The 16371-nt window shown below is 37.7% G+C and overlaps 2 protein-coding genes across 2 annotated transcripts; both read right to left on the bottom strand.

Moving 5' to 3' along the window:
* Window positions 1-2006: 2006 nt before the first annotated feature.
* Window positions 2007-4262, bottom strand: LOC118847846 (gamma-crystallin B). The gene is made up of 3 exons (XM_036756494.1): window positions 4254-4262; window positions 3914-4156; window positions 2007-2282 (listed from the first exon to the last, which is right to left on the bottom strand). The coding sequence occupies exons 1-3, from the start codon at window positions 4260-4262 to the stop codon at window positions 2007-2009; spliced, it is 528 nt and encodes a 175-aa protein (XP_036612389.1).
* A 10220-nt stretch (window positions 4263-14482) lies between these two features.
* On the bottom strand, window positions 14483-16290 carry LOC118847828 (gamma-crystallin D-like). The gene is made up of 3 exons (XM_036756467.1): window positions 16282-16290; window positions 15949-16191; window positions 14483-14758 (listed from the first exon to the last, which is right to left on the bottom strand). The coding sequence occupies exons 1-3, from the start codon at window positions 16288-16290 to the stop codon at window positions 14483-14485; spliced, it is 528 nt and encodes a 175-aa protein (XP_036612362.1).
* Between the last annotated feature and the right edge of the window lie 81 nt (window positions 16291-16371).

The raw sequence follows: 16371 nt of genomic DNA, 5'->3' as shown, positions 1-16371 counted from the left end.
AATGCAATCATATACCACAACTTGTTCAGCCATTCCCCAATTGATGGGCATCCCTGCAATTTCCAGTTCTTTGCCACTGCAAAGAGAAATGTTATAAAAATTTTAGAACATGAGTTCTTTTTTCCTTAATCATCTTGGAAAACAGACCTAGTAGGATCAAAAGGTATAGGCAGTTTAATAACTCTTTGAGCATAATTCCTGATTGCTCTCCCAAATGGTTGGATCAGTTCACAGTTCCACTAACTGTGAAAATGTCCCAATTTTCTCCAACATTATTTGCTTTCCCCTTCAATGATTTTAGCCAATCTGATAGGTGTAAAATGATATCTCAGGGTTATTTTAATTTGTATTTCTCTAACTAACAATGATTTAGAGAATGTTTTCATTTGACCATAAATTGTTTTGATTTCTTCATCAGAAAACTGCCTATTCATATCCTTTGATCATTTATCAATTGGGGAATGACTCTTGATTTGACAAAGTTCTTTACATGTTTGAGATATGAGACCTTTCTCCGAGAATCTGTCTCTAAAATTCCCCTCCCCCAATTTTCTGATTTCCTTCTGATCTTGGCTACATTTATTTTATTTGTCCACAACATTCTTAATTAAATGTAATCAAAATTATCCATTTTACATCTCACACTGCTCTCTATCTCTTGTTTGTTCATAAATTGTTCATTCACCTATCTATAAGTCTGATAAGATTCCATGTTCTTTAAATTTTCTTGTAATATCTCTCTTTATATCTAAGTCATGTATCCATTTTGGTCTTATCTTGGTAAAAGGGGTAAGATATTGGTTTATGCCTAATTTCTTCCAGACTGCTTTCCAGTTTTGCTGACAATTTTTTTTTACCAAATAATGGATCCTTATTCCCCAAACTTAAGCCTTTACACTTGTCAAATATAAGGTTACTATAGTCATTTGCTGCTGCAGTGTTCCACTGATCTATGTTTCTATTTCTTAGTACCAGATAATTTTGATAATTACAGTCTTACAAAATAGTTTAAGATCTGGTACTGCTAAACCTCCTTCCCTTAAATTTTTTTTTTCATCAGTTCTTTTGATATTCTTGACTTTTTGTTCTTCCAAATGAATTTTATTGTTGATTTTTTTCTAATTCAGTAAAATAATTATTTGGTCATTTAATTAGGATGGCATTGATTTTCTCAAGCTGCTTTCAGCAACTTATGAATAAGAATAGAGATGATGGATGTGGGGGCTAATCCAGAATTTTATTTGACAAGGCACAACTAGCAATGGGACAAGAAGACAAGGAATTCAAGAATGGCTGATAGTATATAGTTAACTAGGTTGGTCAATCATAGATCCTAAACTGTGAAGGAAGTCTAAGCCAGAGAAATGAACTGGGAGAACCAAGCTGGCAGACCAGAGCCCGTCATGAAGGCAAAGACAAGGAGATGAAGTTGTGGTCAGAGAAAGGAATATCAGAGTTCTGGCTCACAGAGGTGGACAGTTACAGGGTGGCCAAGGTATTAAAGTGGGATGTTAGTATATATATATGTGTGTGTGTGTGTGTGTGTGTGTGTGTGTGTGTGTGTGTGTGTGTGTGTATGTATATATGTATACACACATATATGTGTGTATATACATACATATATACACACATATATATGTATATGTGTGTATATAATATTGAAATCCCCAATATTAGGGCCAAAGTTGGGCTGAAGAGAAAGATTTTTTAAAATACAGGAAAGCACAATTATGTGGCCTTAGCAACTAACCTAAATTAAATATTTCTTTGGCTAGTTATGTTTTCATTTTTAAGATAGTGCTGGAAACATTATCCCCTACATCATTTCTCCTACTCAAATGTTCATTCCTATCATGAGTGCATATTTTTTATGTTTAACTAAATGTTATTATTACAAATGAATACTTAATAAGATTGGAAGAAAGACAGGAGCAATTTAGTGCTGGAAACACAAACTAAATATTTTATTAGATTTTAAAATGAAAAAGACTGAGAGTAACCATATCTCAGTAAAAATCCATGACCCGTCTAAAAGAACCAACTTTAGCATTCAAGGCCCCCCAGTCCAGGTATCTCCTGTACTCGCCAGGTCTCAGAAGGTACTGTCTTCCTCTATAGCTGGGCATCTCATACAGGATCCAGGAGCCCTCTAACACATTGAGAGAGCGGATTTCACTCATGTGGAAGCGGTCTTGAATGGATTGGCAATCATCCATGAGCTCCATCATTTGGCCTTTGAAGTCATCTCTGTCATAGAACCTCAGCCTATAGGAGCCAGAGTGCTATAATAATAAAAACAAGAAATCAGTGATGAAACAGAGACTAATCAAAAATGTCTTACCCCAAACCTTCTTGATTCCAATTTTACTATCAGGATAAACGTGTGGAGAATAAATTTGTCTCCCCCACTTGCCAGGCCTGGAGTCAGGGAAGACCTGAGTTTAAATCCTGCCTCAGACACTTACTAGTTGTGACCCTGGGCAAGTCACTTAACCCTGTTTGCCTCAGTTTGCTCATCTATAAAATAAGCTGGAGGAGGAAATGGTAAACCACTCCAGTATTTTTGCTAAGAAAACCCCAAATAGGATCATGAAGAGTTAGATATGACTGAACAACAACAACAGCCTTTCATTTGCATAATGATTCTTTGGCACGGCTAGGAATAGAGCCCAGCAACCCAGTGCATCCTTCATCACTTTGTCTTTATGAAATAGCTTTCTTAAACTAGGATTTACCATATTATTTTCATCTTCATTATTAGAGGGAGTTCCTATAAATGAGTTGACACATGTAGAATGCTTTGTAAACCTTAAAGTGCTATGTGAATACTAGATGAGGGAAAGTGTGAACGGGAAAGCTAAGCATGATATATTTTCATTTGAAGATGAATTCTCTTTAAACTATTTCTTCTAGGGCTAGTTTTTATGAATTCCACCAATCCTGGGATCCTTAATCCTTTATACTCACAAGGCTTTTTAGACATTCCCTTTTCTCTCCATTTTCTCAGCTTTGTCCAGACCCAAACCACCTTGAACCCAGGCTGTTCTATCGGCTCCATTTCTAGAATTCTATGATTTCAGCTGGAAAGGGCTTAAGAGATCATCTCATTCAACTTGTTCATTTTACAGATGAGAAAACTGAGCCCAGAGAGAGGAAGTAATTTGTGGAAGGTCACATTGATAGTAAATAAAAGAGTTACAATTTGAATTTAACTCCTTTGACTCCAAATTCATCTACTATACCAATTGGACTCTCTCTAGGTTCTGCTCACCTCCATTTTATCCCACCCTCAACAGCAAGGGATATCCTTTAAGAATTATTGTAATCACATTATCTTCCCAGCCAAATATTCAGTGACCTCCAGATGCTTTTCCCAGAATCATGGAATATACCAAACAACTTTCTGAACATGGCCTTCAAGGTCTTACTTTACCAATGACGTTCCTCTATTACACAATGTTTTTCTTCATTCTATCAGGGCTAAATGGTATTAAATCAAACACAAAATATTTCAATATAATCAGAATTTGCAGATTACATTTATGAAAATTTAATGTATGTGCTCTGTTAATTTAAACTTAAACCAGAGTAGCTATTCTCTGACAAGGCTTCTAAGTTTACAACCCCTCTGATTCCATGTTAGTCATTACATCGAGAATCTTTGAGCCTCCTTAATTTCTTTATTCCATTTAAAATATGGACCCTAGATCCCTATAGTTAAAAGGCTACAAAAATGGACCAATGAAAAATTGTTAGGTTGAGAGATTTCACCAGTCATCAGACTCTTGAGGGAGATACGTTGTCCTCTCGGGCTAGGCTACAACCATTCACTAGTTAGCTAGATTTGATTGGAGAAAAGAATGTTTTCAAGCCCTTGACTTTCCCAAATGACTTCAAATGGAGCCATACTCACTTGGGGGATCATGCGGCAAGACCTGATGGAATCGTTGAATCCCATCCACTGCTGGTAGTCTGGATACTCGCCTCTCCGTAGGTAGTACTGATGGCCCAAGTAATTGGGGCGCTCATAAATCATCCAGCAGCCACTTTCTACCCGGATAGAGTTGCAGCGGTTGAAGTAGGCCTGCAGGTTGGGGTAATCGCTACTGCACTCATAGGATCGGCCCTGGAAGCCTCGGTCCTCGTAGAAGATTATCTGTAGAATGAAATATTGCGGAAGGTTGAGAAAGCCACCTTATTGTACAAACACACTGTCTCAGCTCCGTCTCAGCACTGCTTTCCCGTGGTCTTACCTTTCCCATTTTGGAGAGAGGTGGAGACGTTCACTCAGTGCTGTTTGCCGCTGTGGTGGAAGCTACTGTATATATAGCAGCCCTTCCTGCTGCCTCCGCAGGAATAACACAGACGGAGCCCATTTTGGTGAGTAAGGGGATTTTCCGTGTTCTTTTCTTTTCTATGATCATGGTCAGGGGGAATCATTGAATGTTTCCCTCTCACTCTTTCTGGCGAGTTCGAATTGTCCTAATTCACTAACACTGTTGTTGCTTTTGAAGTGAGGAGGGTTTCCACTCTCTCAGAATAATTATATTTAGGAGAAGAGAAAGAATGAGATAGTTCTGTCCCCATGACTCCCCTCTATGGAATATTCTGTATGGCTCAGTTTCTAACTGTGACTGAGCTAAGCAGATTATTCTCCCTGAAGTATGGAGTTTCTAATAATAATTTTTAAATGGGTACAGTATAGGGTCCTGTAAGAAAATTGAACAAGGTCCCTGATTTGAAAAATAGGAGATTGTATAAATTCAAATAATTGTTAGCATTGTCACCATGACAATTATGTTTACTATCAGAAGTCATTTAGGCAAATTGGCCAAGTTGGTGAAGTTTATCTTTAGTCTCCTTCTTCCCTCCCGGTCTCTCACTTTCTAGTCCTGCCTGGTTCCATACTGCCCTTTGATGGCTCAAAGCCACTTTGGTATTGTGCTCATACCTTACCTCAACTAAAGAAACCTACACTAGAAAACTCCTTCTTTTTCCTTCTTCCTTGAATCCTCCACGATAAAATTTCTAACTTCATGATGCTGTTAGCTAGATATTAGATCTAGCTGAGGCATTGGAAGGTGGTGTAGTATAGTGGAAAGACCACTGAATTTAGAGTCAAAGCACCTGGCATTGAGTCCTAGCTCCGCTATTTACTGTTTATGTGAACTTGTTCAAGTCATCTCTGGGCCTCAGCTTCTTCATCTATAAAATGGTTCTATTGGAGTAGTCAGAGGTTCCCCAACGTATTTGGTCTACTGCCCCCTTTAAAAAAAATTACTCAGTGTCCCCTGCCCCGAAACCTACTTTCTTTAACCCTTTAATTTTTTTGAAATTTGTGTCATTTCAAAAAAAATAAAAAATATATACATATATATATTTTAAATGATACATCTTAAATTTCATAATTTATTGTAAATTTCTGGGTTTTTCCTGCATTGAAATTTTGATGACTCAATATTGTTCATGTAATCACATAGGATCATATTGTAAACAAGTCACTATACACACATATTTCTGCTAGTACATGCTAGAATTCCCAACAATGTGCCGTGTGCTCTTGTTAAGACCCGATGGTGGACTTGACCACTAATCAGTTATAACTTTCATTTTGTGTGTCTATTTGGAAAATAATGTCATAGGAATGATTTTTTTCAAAATTTTCTTCTCTTCTTTCTTTATGCTTCCACTGCCCCCTGTTTTTATTCAACACCCTTCAATTGCACCTAAGGCTACTACCTCCTCCTTGGATCATTCCAGCACCCCAGGGAGTGGTATTGCCCACTTTGGGAACCTATGGATTAGATGATGCCTAATGTCTCATTCAGCATTAAATCAATAATCCTATGATTTAACTGTATGACCCTTGGCAAATTACTTCACCTATATGAGTTTCAGTTTCTGAAAAATGGGTATAATAATACTTGAATTAGCTACTTCACAGAGTTGTTGTAATTGACTACATAAATGTATGATGATGATGATGATGAAAGCATTCTAACCATCCACACTACAGTGAGAATGATTGATAGAATAATTATAAAGTGAATAAATATAAAATAGTTAAATGTAGTCAGAGATTCCCTCTGACTACAGAGGAGAAGGGAAGTCATGGGGATCAGGAGAGGATTCATGTGGAAAGTGGTTCACGAGCTGCATCTTGAAGGAAGAAAGGAATTCTATTAGGCAGAACTGAGAAATAAATGCACTCCAGGTGTAAACACCAGGTATCACTGTGGAGGGCAGTGTCTGAGGACTTTCTCTCCTTCCTTCTGGAAAAGGGAGGAGTAGATTATGCCAGACTGTTTCTGTCTATCTCTTTCTTCAGTGTACCTTTTGGCCAGAGGTTTCTCTTTGACCTCTCCTTCTCTTTCATTTCATCCCTCCCCCTTCTCTGATATGGAGGTGGTGATTACTAGCCCAAAGTCAATGTGACCCAGACTGCTGCAAATAAAAAGATTAACTCCCTATTTAAACCCAGGGGTAAATTTTGACCCACACCTAAGGATTCTTTACTTTGAAGCTAGAAAAGTAAAATGCAGATTATTAGCAAAAATCGTGGGAACTCAGAGCCCTCCAAGCCATGACCTCTGGATGCCAGTACAGATAGAGTCTCTCGCCCATTAAATTCTATGTATTCAAATAGTCAGTGGCTCCCCTGACCCTCCACCCATGCTTTCTATGCATGACACACATTAAGAATGTAATTAAGGTTTGGTCTTAATGTTACATGGATCAAAAAGTTTTGAAGCACTATCAAATTGCAGGTAAGCCACTTAAGAGGATAGAAAACATGGTAAAAGTTCAGTAGAGGACTCAGGAGGGATAGGAAATAAGAGACGTGCACAAACATTAAAACAAAGATTAGGAGCAGAATCTCTTAGGAAAATTTTATGTTTATATATGTACGTATGTATGTATGTATATGTATATATGTGTATATCAGCATCTCTATGTAAATATATCCATGCTTAATTGTAGCAGGAGAAGAGGGGGAGGAAAGGGGAAAAAAGAACAAAGTAAAAAGTGTACAGCAGAAAACAAAAGAGAACCTACAAGGACGCAAAGGAAAGATGGACAGCTTTCAATACAATATGTAGTATTTAATATATAGGTTTTCTTGAAATGGAAATTTATTGCTATATATTTTGAATCCTCTCTTACATTCTGCTGTGCACATGACATGTTTTTTCTTTTCTTATTTTGTTTTTAAGTTTTAGTATTCAAATCTAAAATAAAAAAAAGATTTTAAAAAGTAGATAGACAATACTTAAGACTATATGGTAATAAAGCAGAGGGAAAACAGAAGTGAATTCACCAACAGTGTCTTGGGGTAGGCACAGTCAGTTATTTCCCAGACAAATTCTTAAGATTAGTGAAGCAGGAGCAAGGAACACTTGTGTCTCAACTCTTATGTCCAGTTTCCATTTCTAGCATCTTCCATTTCTGCATTCTGTGACCACTCCCTTCTATTGATCTTCACTCATTGGTTCTGATTGCCCAGATCAGTGTAATCCTACTCATTCTGGCCCAAAGTGCATGTTAGAGCCCATCTCTTCCCGAGTTGGTAAGACTACACTGACTCTGAGAAACTGAACTACATTTCCCATGGTGCCAATGCAGTTAAGCCCTTAGATGTTCCCTCTGACTACAGAGATTTGTTCCCTACATAGGCACGGGGGATAGCCAATGCAAAGGTTTGGTGATAGCAAATGGAGGGTCATGTGAGGAATGGAGAGAAAGCCAGTTGGGATGGATTACAGAGATCTGGAAGAGAGGTAATGTGTAATAAGCCCAGAAAGATATGCTGGGACTAGATTGTGAAGGGTGTTTAAAAGGCAAATAGAGGAATGTATATTTTTATTGCAGAGGAAATAGAGAGAAACAAGTTTATTGAGTAGGGGAGTGATATGATTAAATCTGTACCTTTGAAAATCACTTTGGCAGCAGTGTGGAGGATAGACGGAGTGCGGGAGAGGCTTTAAGGAAGGGAGACCGGTTTAGAGGCTGCTGAATTATCGAGGCAGGATAATGAGGACCTGAATTAATGTAGTAACTGGGTGAGCACAAGAGAAGGGTTAAGATTGCTAGAAATCCACAATTAAAGACCACTAATTAAAACTAGCATTTCCTAGTCAAGTACTGTGATTCAAGCCCAAAATTCTGTCACGGGTCAGAGGAGTCCAAGGGAATTAGTGAAGGGTACTTTCAGTGTTGTGGATATATTTTAGCTCAAAGCCAGCTCAGTTTATCTCAGGATTAAGAAAATCATCCAATCCTGGAGGTGACAATAGGGGCTTTTGATTCAAACAGGAAAGGGTATCCTCTCAAGGTTATGATCAAATCATCTGGAAGACATTATTAGAGTTGACAATTAAGGACCAGGGGGTATCTTCTTGGCATCCACATCTTTGGAGGAAGAAATAGCAAGGTTTGGCAGCTGATTAGATATGTGTGGGAAGGGAGAGTGAGGAGTCAAGGGTAATGCTAAGGTTAGAAATCTGGGAGAGTGGGAGGATGTTGGTGCCTTTGATAGAAATAGGAACACTTGGAAGATGGGTGGGTTTGTGGGGAAAAGAGAAGTTTCTGAGTTCTGTTTTGGACTTGTTAAGTTTGATATATGATGCTTTTCTCCTTTCCCACCCATACCCCCTAGGGTTGTTATAAGGATCAAATGAGATATTTGTAAAACTTAGCACTGTGTCTGGCACAGCAGTACGCACAGATAAGTGCTTGCTTCTTTTCTTCCTTTCTTTCCTGTCTTTGATCTCCTCCCCCCACCCCAGGGTGCACACCAAAGAGTGGAATCATCGTATGAAGGGGTATGACAAGCTTAGTGAATTTTAAAATACTTACTGGCTGTATGAATACCAGTGAGTCACTTAATCTCTCTGAATCCTTTCCCCCATTTGTAAAATGAACACAATAATACCATGTACCTCACAGAGTTGTGTAAAAAATCACTTTATTAACCTGAAGCATTATATAAATGGCCAGGTGAGACTTGGGAGCATAATTAGGCAGTACAGATGAGGGATACAATTATCAGGATTCCTCAGCATATTCCTTGTGGATGTGTTTATAATCTCCAACTATTTCATTTTTTGTTGTTCAGTTGTTCAGTTGTGTCTGACTCTTCATGACCCCATGGACCATACCGTCCACAGGGTTTTCTTGATAAAGATATTAGAGTGGTTTGCCATTTCCTTCTCCGGTGGATTAAGACAATAGAGGTTAAGTGACTTGCCCAGGGTCACACAGCTAGTAAGTTCTGAAGCTGGATTTAAACTCAGGTCTTCCTGACAACAAGCCCAGCACTCTATACACTGAACCACCTAGCTGCCTCCAACATTACCCAACATTTAAACATGTTGTTAGGGAATTATAGCATCTCGCCCTAGAGTCAGAAGATGCTGTGTCCTTGAGAACACTCTTTGGACTTCTAGCCCTAGAGTCAGAAGATGCTGTGTCCTTGAGAACACTGTCTGGACCTCTCCCCCCTCCAAGAATGTGCCTGTATCAGTGCTGGTGTGAGTAGGATTCTTGCCACCTGAGGCTCTTTTGACCAGAAAGACAGTCATAGGGCTTCCTGTGGTTTTACATGCATGCTGTCTAACTGTAATCTCTTTCTCTTTGAATATCTGCACCAAAAAAAAAAAAGCTGAGAGAGTTGCTCTGAAATAGATAGCAGCTAAAATTGGTGGGGAATTAGTTCGGTAGCAGGCTGTAAATTAGGACAGCAATCACAGGAATCATTCTGTAAAATGATTCCATGGCCAGAGCTGCAAGGACCTACAAGTATTCCTGATGCTCAGATGGCCTGAAGCTCAAAGCTATGCACATTTTTCAGGAAGGGTTTTTGATTGTAAGTTAAGAAGTGCAAACTAAATTAAAAACAAGCATTTTATTATAAAAATTATCCTATTTTTATTGATATCTCTTGTTTTTGCCTCACCTTCATTCCTGAACGTATCGCTATTCTCCCCACCCCCATAGGAAGCTGTTCTTTTTTAAACAAAGATTAAGAAGAAAATGAAAAATGCAGTCCAGCAAAACTGAGGCATAAACTGTGCCTGACACACATGGTAAATGACTCATGGTCCCCTAGTTTTACAAAGAAGAGAATTCTTATCTTAAGCCAACCTAGGTCATTTTAATTGCATAGTATTCACTTTCTTTTGTTGTTGTCCTTTCTGTTTACATTGTTGCAGCACTTATGTACATTCTTTTTCTGGTTCTGCTTTCTTCATGCTGCATCAATTCATCTAATTCTTCTTGTTTCTCCGATTCTTCATATTTTCCATTTCTTATGATGTAGTAATATGCCATTCCTTTCATATGTCACCATCTGTGTTGCCATTTCCTAACTGGTAGGCACCTACTTTGTTTTCAATTCTCACCAAAAAAATATTGCTGCATACCCTTTGACCCAGCAATACCACTTCTAGGACTATATCCCAAAGAGATCATACAAGTGGAAAAGGGACCTATATGTACAAAAATATTTAGAGCAGCTCTTTTTGTGGTGGCAAAGAACTGGAAATCAAGGGGTTGCCCACCAATTAGGGAATGGCTAAACAAATTGTGGTATATGAATGTAATGGAATACTATTGTGCCGTAAGAAATGAGGAGCAGACGGATTTCATTACAACCTGGAATGACTTAAATGAACTGATGCTGAGTGAGGGGAGCAGAATCAGGAGATCATTATACATGATTACAGTAAGGACTAATTTTGATAGACGTGACTCCTCTCATCAATGCAAGGTTCAAAGTAAACTCCAAAAGACTTATGACGGAAAAATCAGGAGATCATTATACATGATTACAGATACATGGTATCTGTAAGGACTAATTCTGATAGACTTGACTCCTCTCATCAATGCAAGGTTCAAAGACAACTCCAAAAGACTTATGATGGAAAAAGCTATGCTCATCCAGAGAAAAAAATTATGGAGTCTGAATGCAGATTGAGGCAAAGTTTTTGCTCTCTCTTTTTTTTTTCCCGTTCCTTTTTTGGTTTTGTTTCTCCTTTCTCATGATTCATTCCATTGGTTATAATTCTTCTTTACAACTGGACTATTATGGAAATAAGTTCAGTGTGAAGGTATATGTAGAACCTACATTGGATTACATGCCATCTTGGGGGAGGAAGGGGAGGAGAGGGAGGGAGAGAAAATTTGGAACCCCAAAACTTGTGGAACTGTTATAAACTAAAAATAAAAAAAATAAATTTAAAAAAGTGTTGCTGTGAATAGTTTGGTGTATGTGTGACTAAAGAAGCATTTTATTTAAAGTGTGAATAAGAACAAAGATTGGCAGAAGTTGAAAACAATAAAGCAATTATTGAAATATATATAATTTATCTGGTTATCATTAATTTCTTTTTATTAAAATAGATTTTAATGACATTTTCTGTTTCTTATATCACCATAGTCCTGCCAGAGAGTTTTGCCATATGATAAATAGCAACTTTTAGAGAGAGAAAAAAATCGGCCCAACTTATTGATAATGGAAAAAATATGAAAAAAAATGTGCACCGTGTAACACTTACGGACCTCTCACTTTCACAAAGAAGTGGGTTCAGGTTGTCTTCTCATAGTTCTTCATTTCAGTCCAGCTTGATCTTTGTAATTTTGTAACATTTCCTTTTGATTTTTTGGTATAAGGTTGTTCCTTCCATTTACATTGTTGTAGTACATGGCACTGCGCATAAAATGTTGGGCTTGGAGTCAGGAACACCTGAGTTCAAATTCAGCCTCAGACACTTACTAACTGTGTGACCCTGGGCAAGTCACTTAACCTTAGTTTGTTCATCTGTAAAGTGAACTAGAGGAGGAAATGGCAGACTACTCCAGCATTTATATAGTGATAGATTTATAATATGGGCTGCCTACAGACCATCCTGAAAGGTGAGTAGATACAACTTAAAGATCCTTATCTCACCATTAACCAAAACTGCAGAAATTTTTTAAGACAGTATGATCCAATGGTTAGAGACTAATTTTTTTTTTATAAGAATAAGAATCTTTGGCTTTGCAATTTCTAGTTCTCAACTAAAATTAAATCACACTGTACATTAACCTGAACGTGAGGCTAGATCTTGAAATCTTAAAATATTGACAACCTATTCAGTTGCCCGTCTGCCACAAAAGCAAACATTCAATGTTACTTTAAACTATTAGCAGGTCTAGTAAGATTTTAGGACTATCTTTCACAGATAAGGACACTTTAAGGGGTTCCTTGCTATGCCAACTTCACGGAAAACCACTTTAACCATCTCCTACATTGCTAAAGAGTTTTTCTAATGACATATTTATGTCAGTCTTTTAACAATTAAGACTATAGCCCAAAAGAATTAGAGTTCACTTTTCTAACAATATTTTTAATACAATGAGTTAAAAAATTAGTCAGACATCTTTAATCACGTTACAAACCATGTAACTGGAGCAACTTGGCTTAAAATCACACAGCTAACAAGCTTCCTGATCCATATACTATAGTAAGTTCTAGTAGAGATACATTTCACTTAAAATGAGACCAGAATAAATTCAATTACACCTGAATCTATTTTCAAAATAGTATCATATAGAAGCTCAATTTATAATTTCATTTATTTAAATATTATATTTACACAAGGGCTATTTATTCCAAGCACTTCATATTATGGGATTCATTATTTTCAGCTAATTCACTGCCAAAGATTTTAAAAGTGACAGTATTCTTCCCCAGTTATCACATTTTGGGCCTCCTTACTTATCAGCTTTCTCCTAACCCTCTATAACTGTCTGTGTTGGCTTTCAAATCAAGCTACAAAATTTTCATTCGCAGTCTATCTACTTGCACAAAAAACTCTCGAAGAGTCAGACACAAGTGAAACAACTTAACACCAATAAAGTTACTTTGTATATTCTTTTCTTGCCTCTGCTTACTTTATGTTGCACTAATTCATATCAATCTTTCTATACTTCTCTGCGTTAATCACACATATCATTTCTTATGTGACAGTAATATTCCATTACATTCATGTACAATAATTTGTTTAGCTATTCTCCAACTGACAGGCATCTCCTTTATCCCCAGTTCTTAGCTATCACAAAAAGTGCTGCTGGAACTATTTTGGGGATTTTTTCCCTTATCCATCACTCTCTGGAGGTATAAGCCCAGCAATGGAGTTCGAAGGGTATGCACCCTTGGGTCAGTTTATTTGAGTAATTCAGAATTGCTTTCCAAAATGTTTGTACTGTTTCACAGCTCCATCAACAATGTATTAGTGTGCCTATCTTTCTACTACTCCGAAATCGACTGTGGCCATTTTTGGGGTCATTTTTGCTGATTTTCGGAGTGTGAGGTGAAACCTCTGGGTTATTTTATTTTTGTGTGTATGTGGTGCATTTCTATTATTATTAATGATCTGGAGCATCATTATTTCTTTAAATCTTTCTGTGCTTTTAAGTATTACACGGTAATAATAATAATAATAGCGTTAACATAGTTCTTTAAGGTTTGCAAAGCACCGCACATGTCATCTCATTTGATTCTCATAACAACCCTATGAGGTAGGTGTTATTGTTATCCCATTTCTACAGATAAGGAAACTGAGGCTGGGAGAGGTTAAGTGACTTTCTCAGAGTTATATTAGGTGGAAAATATTTGAGGGAGATTTTGAACTTAGGTCTTCCTGACTCCGGTTCATGACCATAGAAAGGTAGGCCATTTTTACCTACAACCTGATGGTTTGAACCTTGAATACATGAATTACTTGAGGCTAATATATCCTAATTAAATAAATTCAAATACAACAAACATTTATTGAGGTCCTACTACATGCAAGGGCATGTCTGTCCTCATTCTTCTCTCCTTTTCATTTCCCCAAACAGTTGAGTTTACACACTAGCTAGCCCTAAGTGAGGCTTCATCCCACACTCGTGCAATCCATGCAACCCTGCTTCCTCTGCTTAGTTACTCTTAAAGCTGTCAGCTTACACATGATTGGGAGTATAAAAACATTGCCAAAGCCCCATATGATCAGAAAGAGCAATTGATGTAGTGAGAATGAATTACAACAGAGAGTGAGCTCAAGTAACACATTAATACTCAGTCCTGCAACATGTTGGGAGAATAACAGGAAGGATTCCAGTGCTTTGGATCAATTATCTGTGGAGGATTTGTGGGAAATTCTCACCTAAGAATCACCCAAGATGAGAAGGTATGGAGAGACTGATGTTTTTATACATCAATGGATGGAAGAACCACTCAAATAAAATCACAGATTTACTAAAGGACTATGGGATCTAAGTAATTTAGGGACCTAACAAAATCTTCTGAATTACAAAAATAAATCTTTCATGCAATTCCTTTGGACACTTTGAGAGAGCACTAATCATATGAACAAAAACGAAAAAGGCAAGTTAAGTGCCAGACACATAAAGTATTTATTTTATTCACTCTAAAATGAAATAAATTTAGAGACAGTGCATCTCAACAAAAATCCACAACTCTTCTAAATGAGCCCACTTTGGCATTCATGCTTCCCCAATCTTGGAAGGTCCGGTACTCTCCTGGTCTCAGCAGGTACTGTCTCCCTCGGTAGTTGGGCATTTCATAGAGAATCCAGCAACCCTCTAGCACGTTGAGGGAGTATATTTCACTGCGATGGAATCGATCCTGGATGCAGTGGCAATCATCGGTGAGCTCTGCTATTAGGCCTTTGTAGTTATCTCTCTCATACAGCCTAATCCTGTGAGAACCAGAAAACTGGTTTGATGCACAAAAGAGAAAGGAAAAATAAACTATTAAACATCCTTCATTTAGAGTCATTTTATGCATTTCCCAGTCTTCCCAAATGGATACTGGCTTAACACAATAAAATAGATTCCATATTTGAATAATCCTATGTCTATATAGCAAAATACAATGATTCTACAGAATATAATTACATGTATTCAGGTCCAATGGTAAGAATATCCTTGAAAACACAATGAATATAAATCATAAAAGCATGATATAACTTAATTGGCCTATAAGATAAGGGTCTAGTTTATGAATACCAACATTATTCAGAGGTCCCCTCTCTACTTCTCTGATCCTTTAAGCTATTTGAGAGATGGTATAGCGTGATACAATAACGGACTCAGAGTCAGGAAGACCTGAGTTCAAATTCCATCTCAGACACTTATCAGCTGCATAACCCTGGGAAAGTGACTTATCTTTTCTATAGTTCCTCATCTATAAAATGAGGGGGTTGGACTTGGCAGCCTCTAAGTTACACTTTAGCTCTAAATCTATGACCCAATGACTATTTCACATTTGTCTTTGCATTACATTACATTGTCTTTGCCCTGCATGCAGCAAACACTGAATAAATGCTTTGGGGATTGGATTGGGCTCTCTCTCTCATAGACATTGTGTTTTCAGGGATATGGCTTGAGTCACCATGGACCTGAATATATGTAATAATGTGATTATTGGATTCTGTTATATAAATGTACTACTATAGGACTATTCAAATATGGAATCTATTTTATTGTCAGTTAAGCCTTTAGAAGTCCTTAAATAAAGGCTGGAAAACCACTTGTTGGGAGTCATACAGGAGGAATTATTTTCATATGTAAATTGTGCTACTTGGCCAATAGGTCCCTTGTAACTCTGAAATTCTGTGATTCTGTCAATTGAATTCCTCAAAATAAAAAAATGTAATTTTCTTTGCTGTAGAGCTCCCCACTGGACCAAACATTTTGGTCCCTGAAGTCAGGTCTGGCATAAGCATGAGTGATAGGTGTTGTCATATATCAGAACATGTTGACCTTGACATTGGTCTAATTTGTCAAATTTCTACTAATTGCTTCACACTTTTGATTACTCAACCAAATGGTCTAGTACGTATATTTTGCTGTACCAGCTATGTCTTTTTCTTTATAGGAGAATCAAGATGAGGCAATACATACTTGAGGGATCATGCGGCAAGACCTGATGGAGTCATTGAAGCCCATCCACTCTCGATAGTCAGGGTACTCGCCCCGCCTCAGGTAGTACTGACAACCTGAGTAATTGGGGTGCTCATAGATCATCCAGCTCCCACTGTCGACCCGGACAGAGTTGCAGCGGCTGAAGTAGGACTGAAGATTGGGGTGGTCACTGCTACACTCATAGTAGCGGCCCTGGAAGTTCCGGTCCTCGTAGAAGATGATCTGTACCAGGAAAACACCATTTAAGCAAAAGAATCAACTCAAGAAAACATTCCAACAAAGCAGGTTAACTGACCCTTATCCTTCACTCACCTTTCCCATGTTTGGTGCCCTCTAGATACAGAAGTCAGTGTAGTAGTCGGCTGTGATGGGTCCTCCTATATATATACCCCACAGGGCTTT

This window comes from Trichosurus vulpecula, chromosome 4, assembly GCF_011100635.1.
Source record: "Trichosurus vulpecula isolate mTriVul1 chromosome 4, mTriVul1.pri, whole genome shotgun sequence".
NCBI classification, from domain to species: domain Eukaryota; kingdom Metazoa; phylum Chordata; class Mammalia; order Diprotodontia; family Phalangeridae; genus Trichosurus; species Trichosurus vulpecula.
Note: the sequence above shows the minus strand (reverse complement) of the source record. Positions and strands in the feature narration are given on the sequence as shown.

Coding starts and splice junctions, on each gene's coding strand:
- LOC118847828 (XM_036756467.1), bottom strand. Junction 14,759..15,948: donor CTTGCCGCATGATCCCTCAA/GTATGTATTGCC, acceptor GCATCAAACCAG/TTTTCTGGTTCTCACAGGAT.
- LOC118847846 (XM_036756494.1), bottom strand. Junction 2,283..3,913: donor CTTGCCGCATGATCCCCCAA/GTGAGTATGGCT, acceptor TTATTATTATAG/CACTCTGGCTCCTATAGGCT.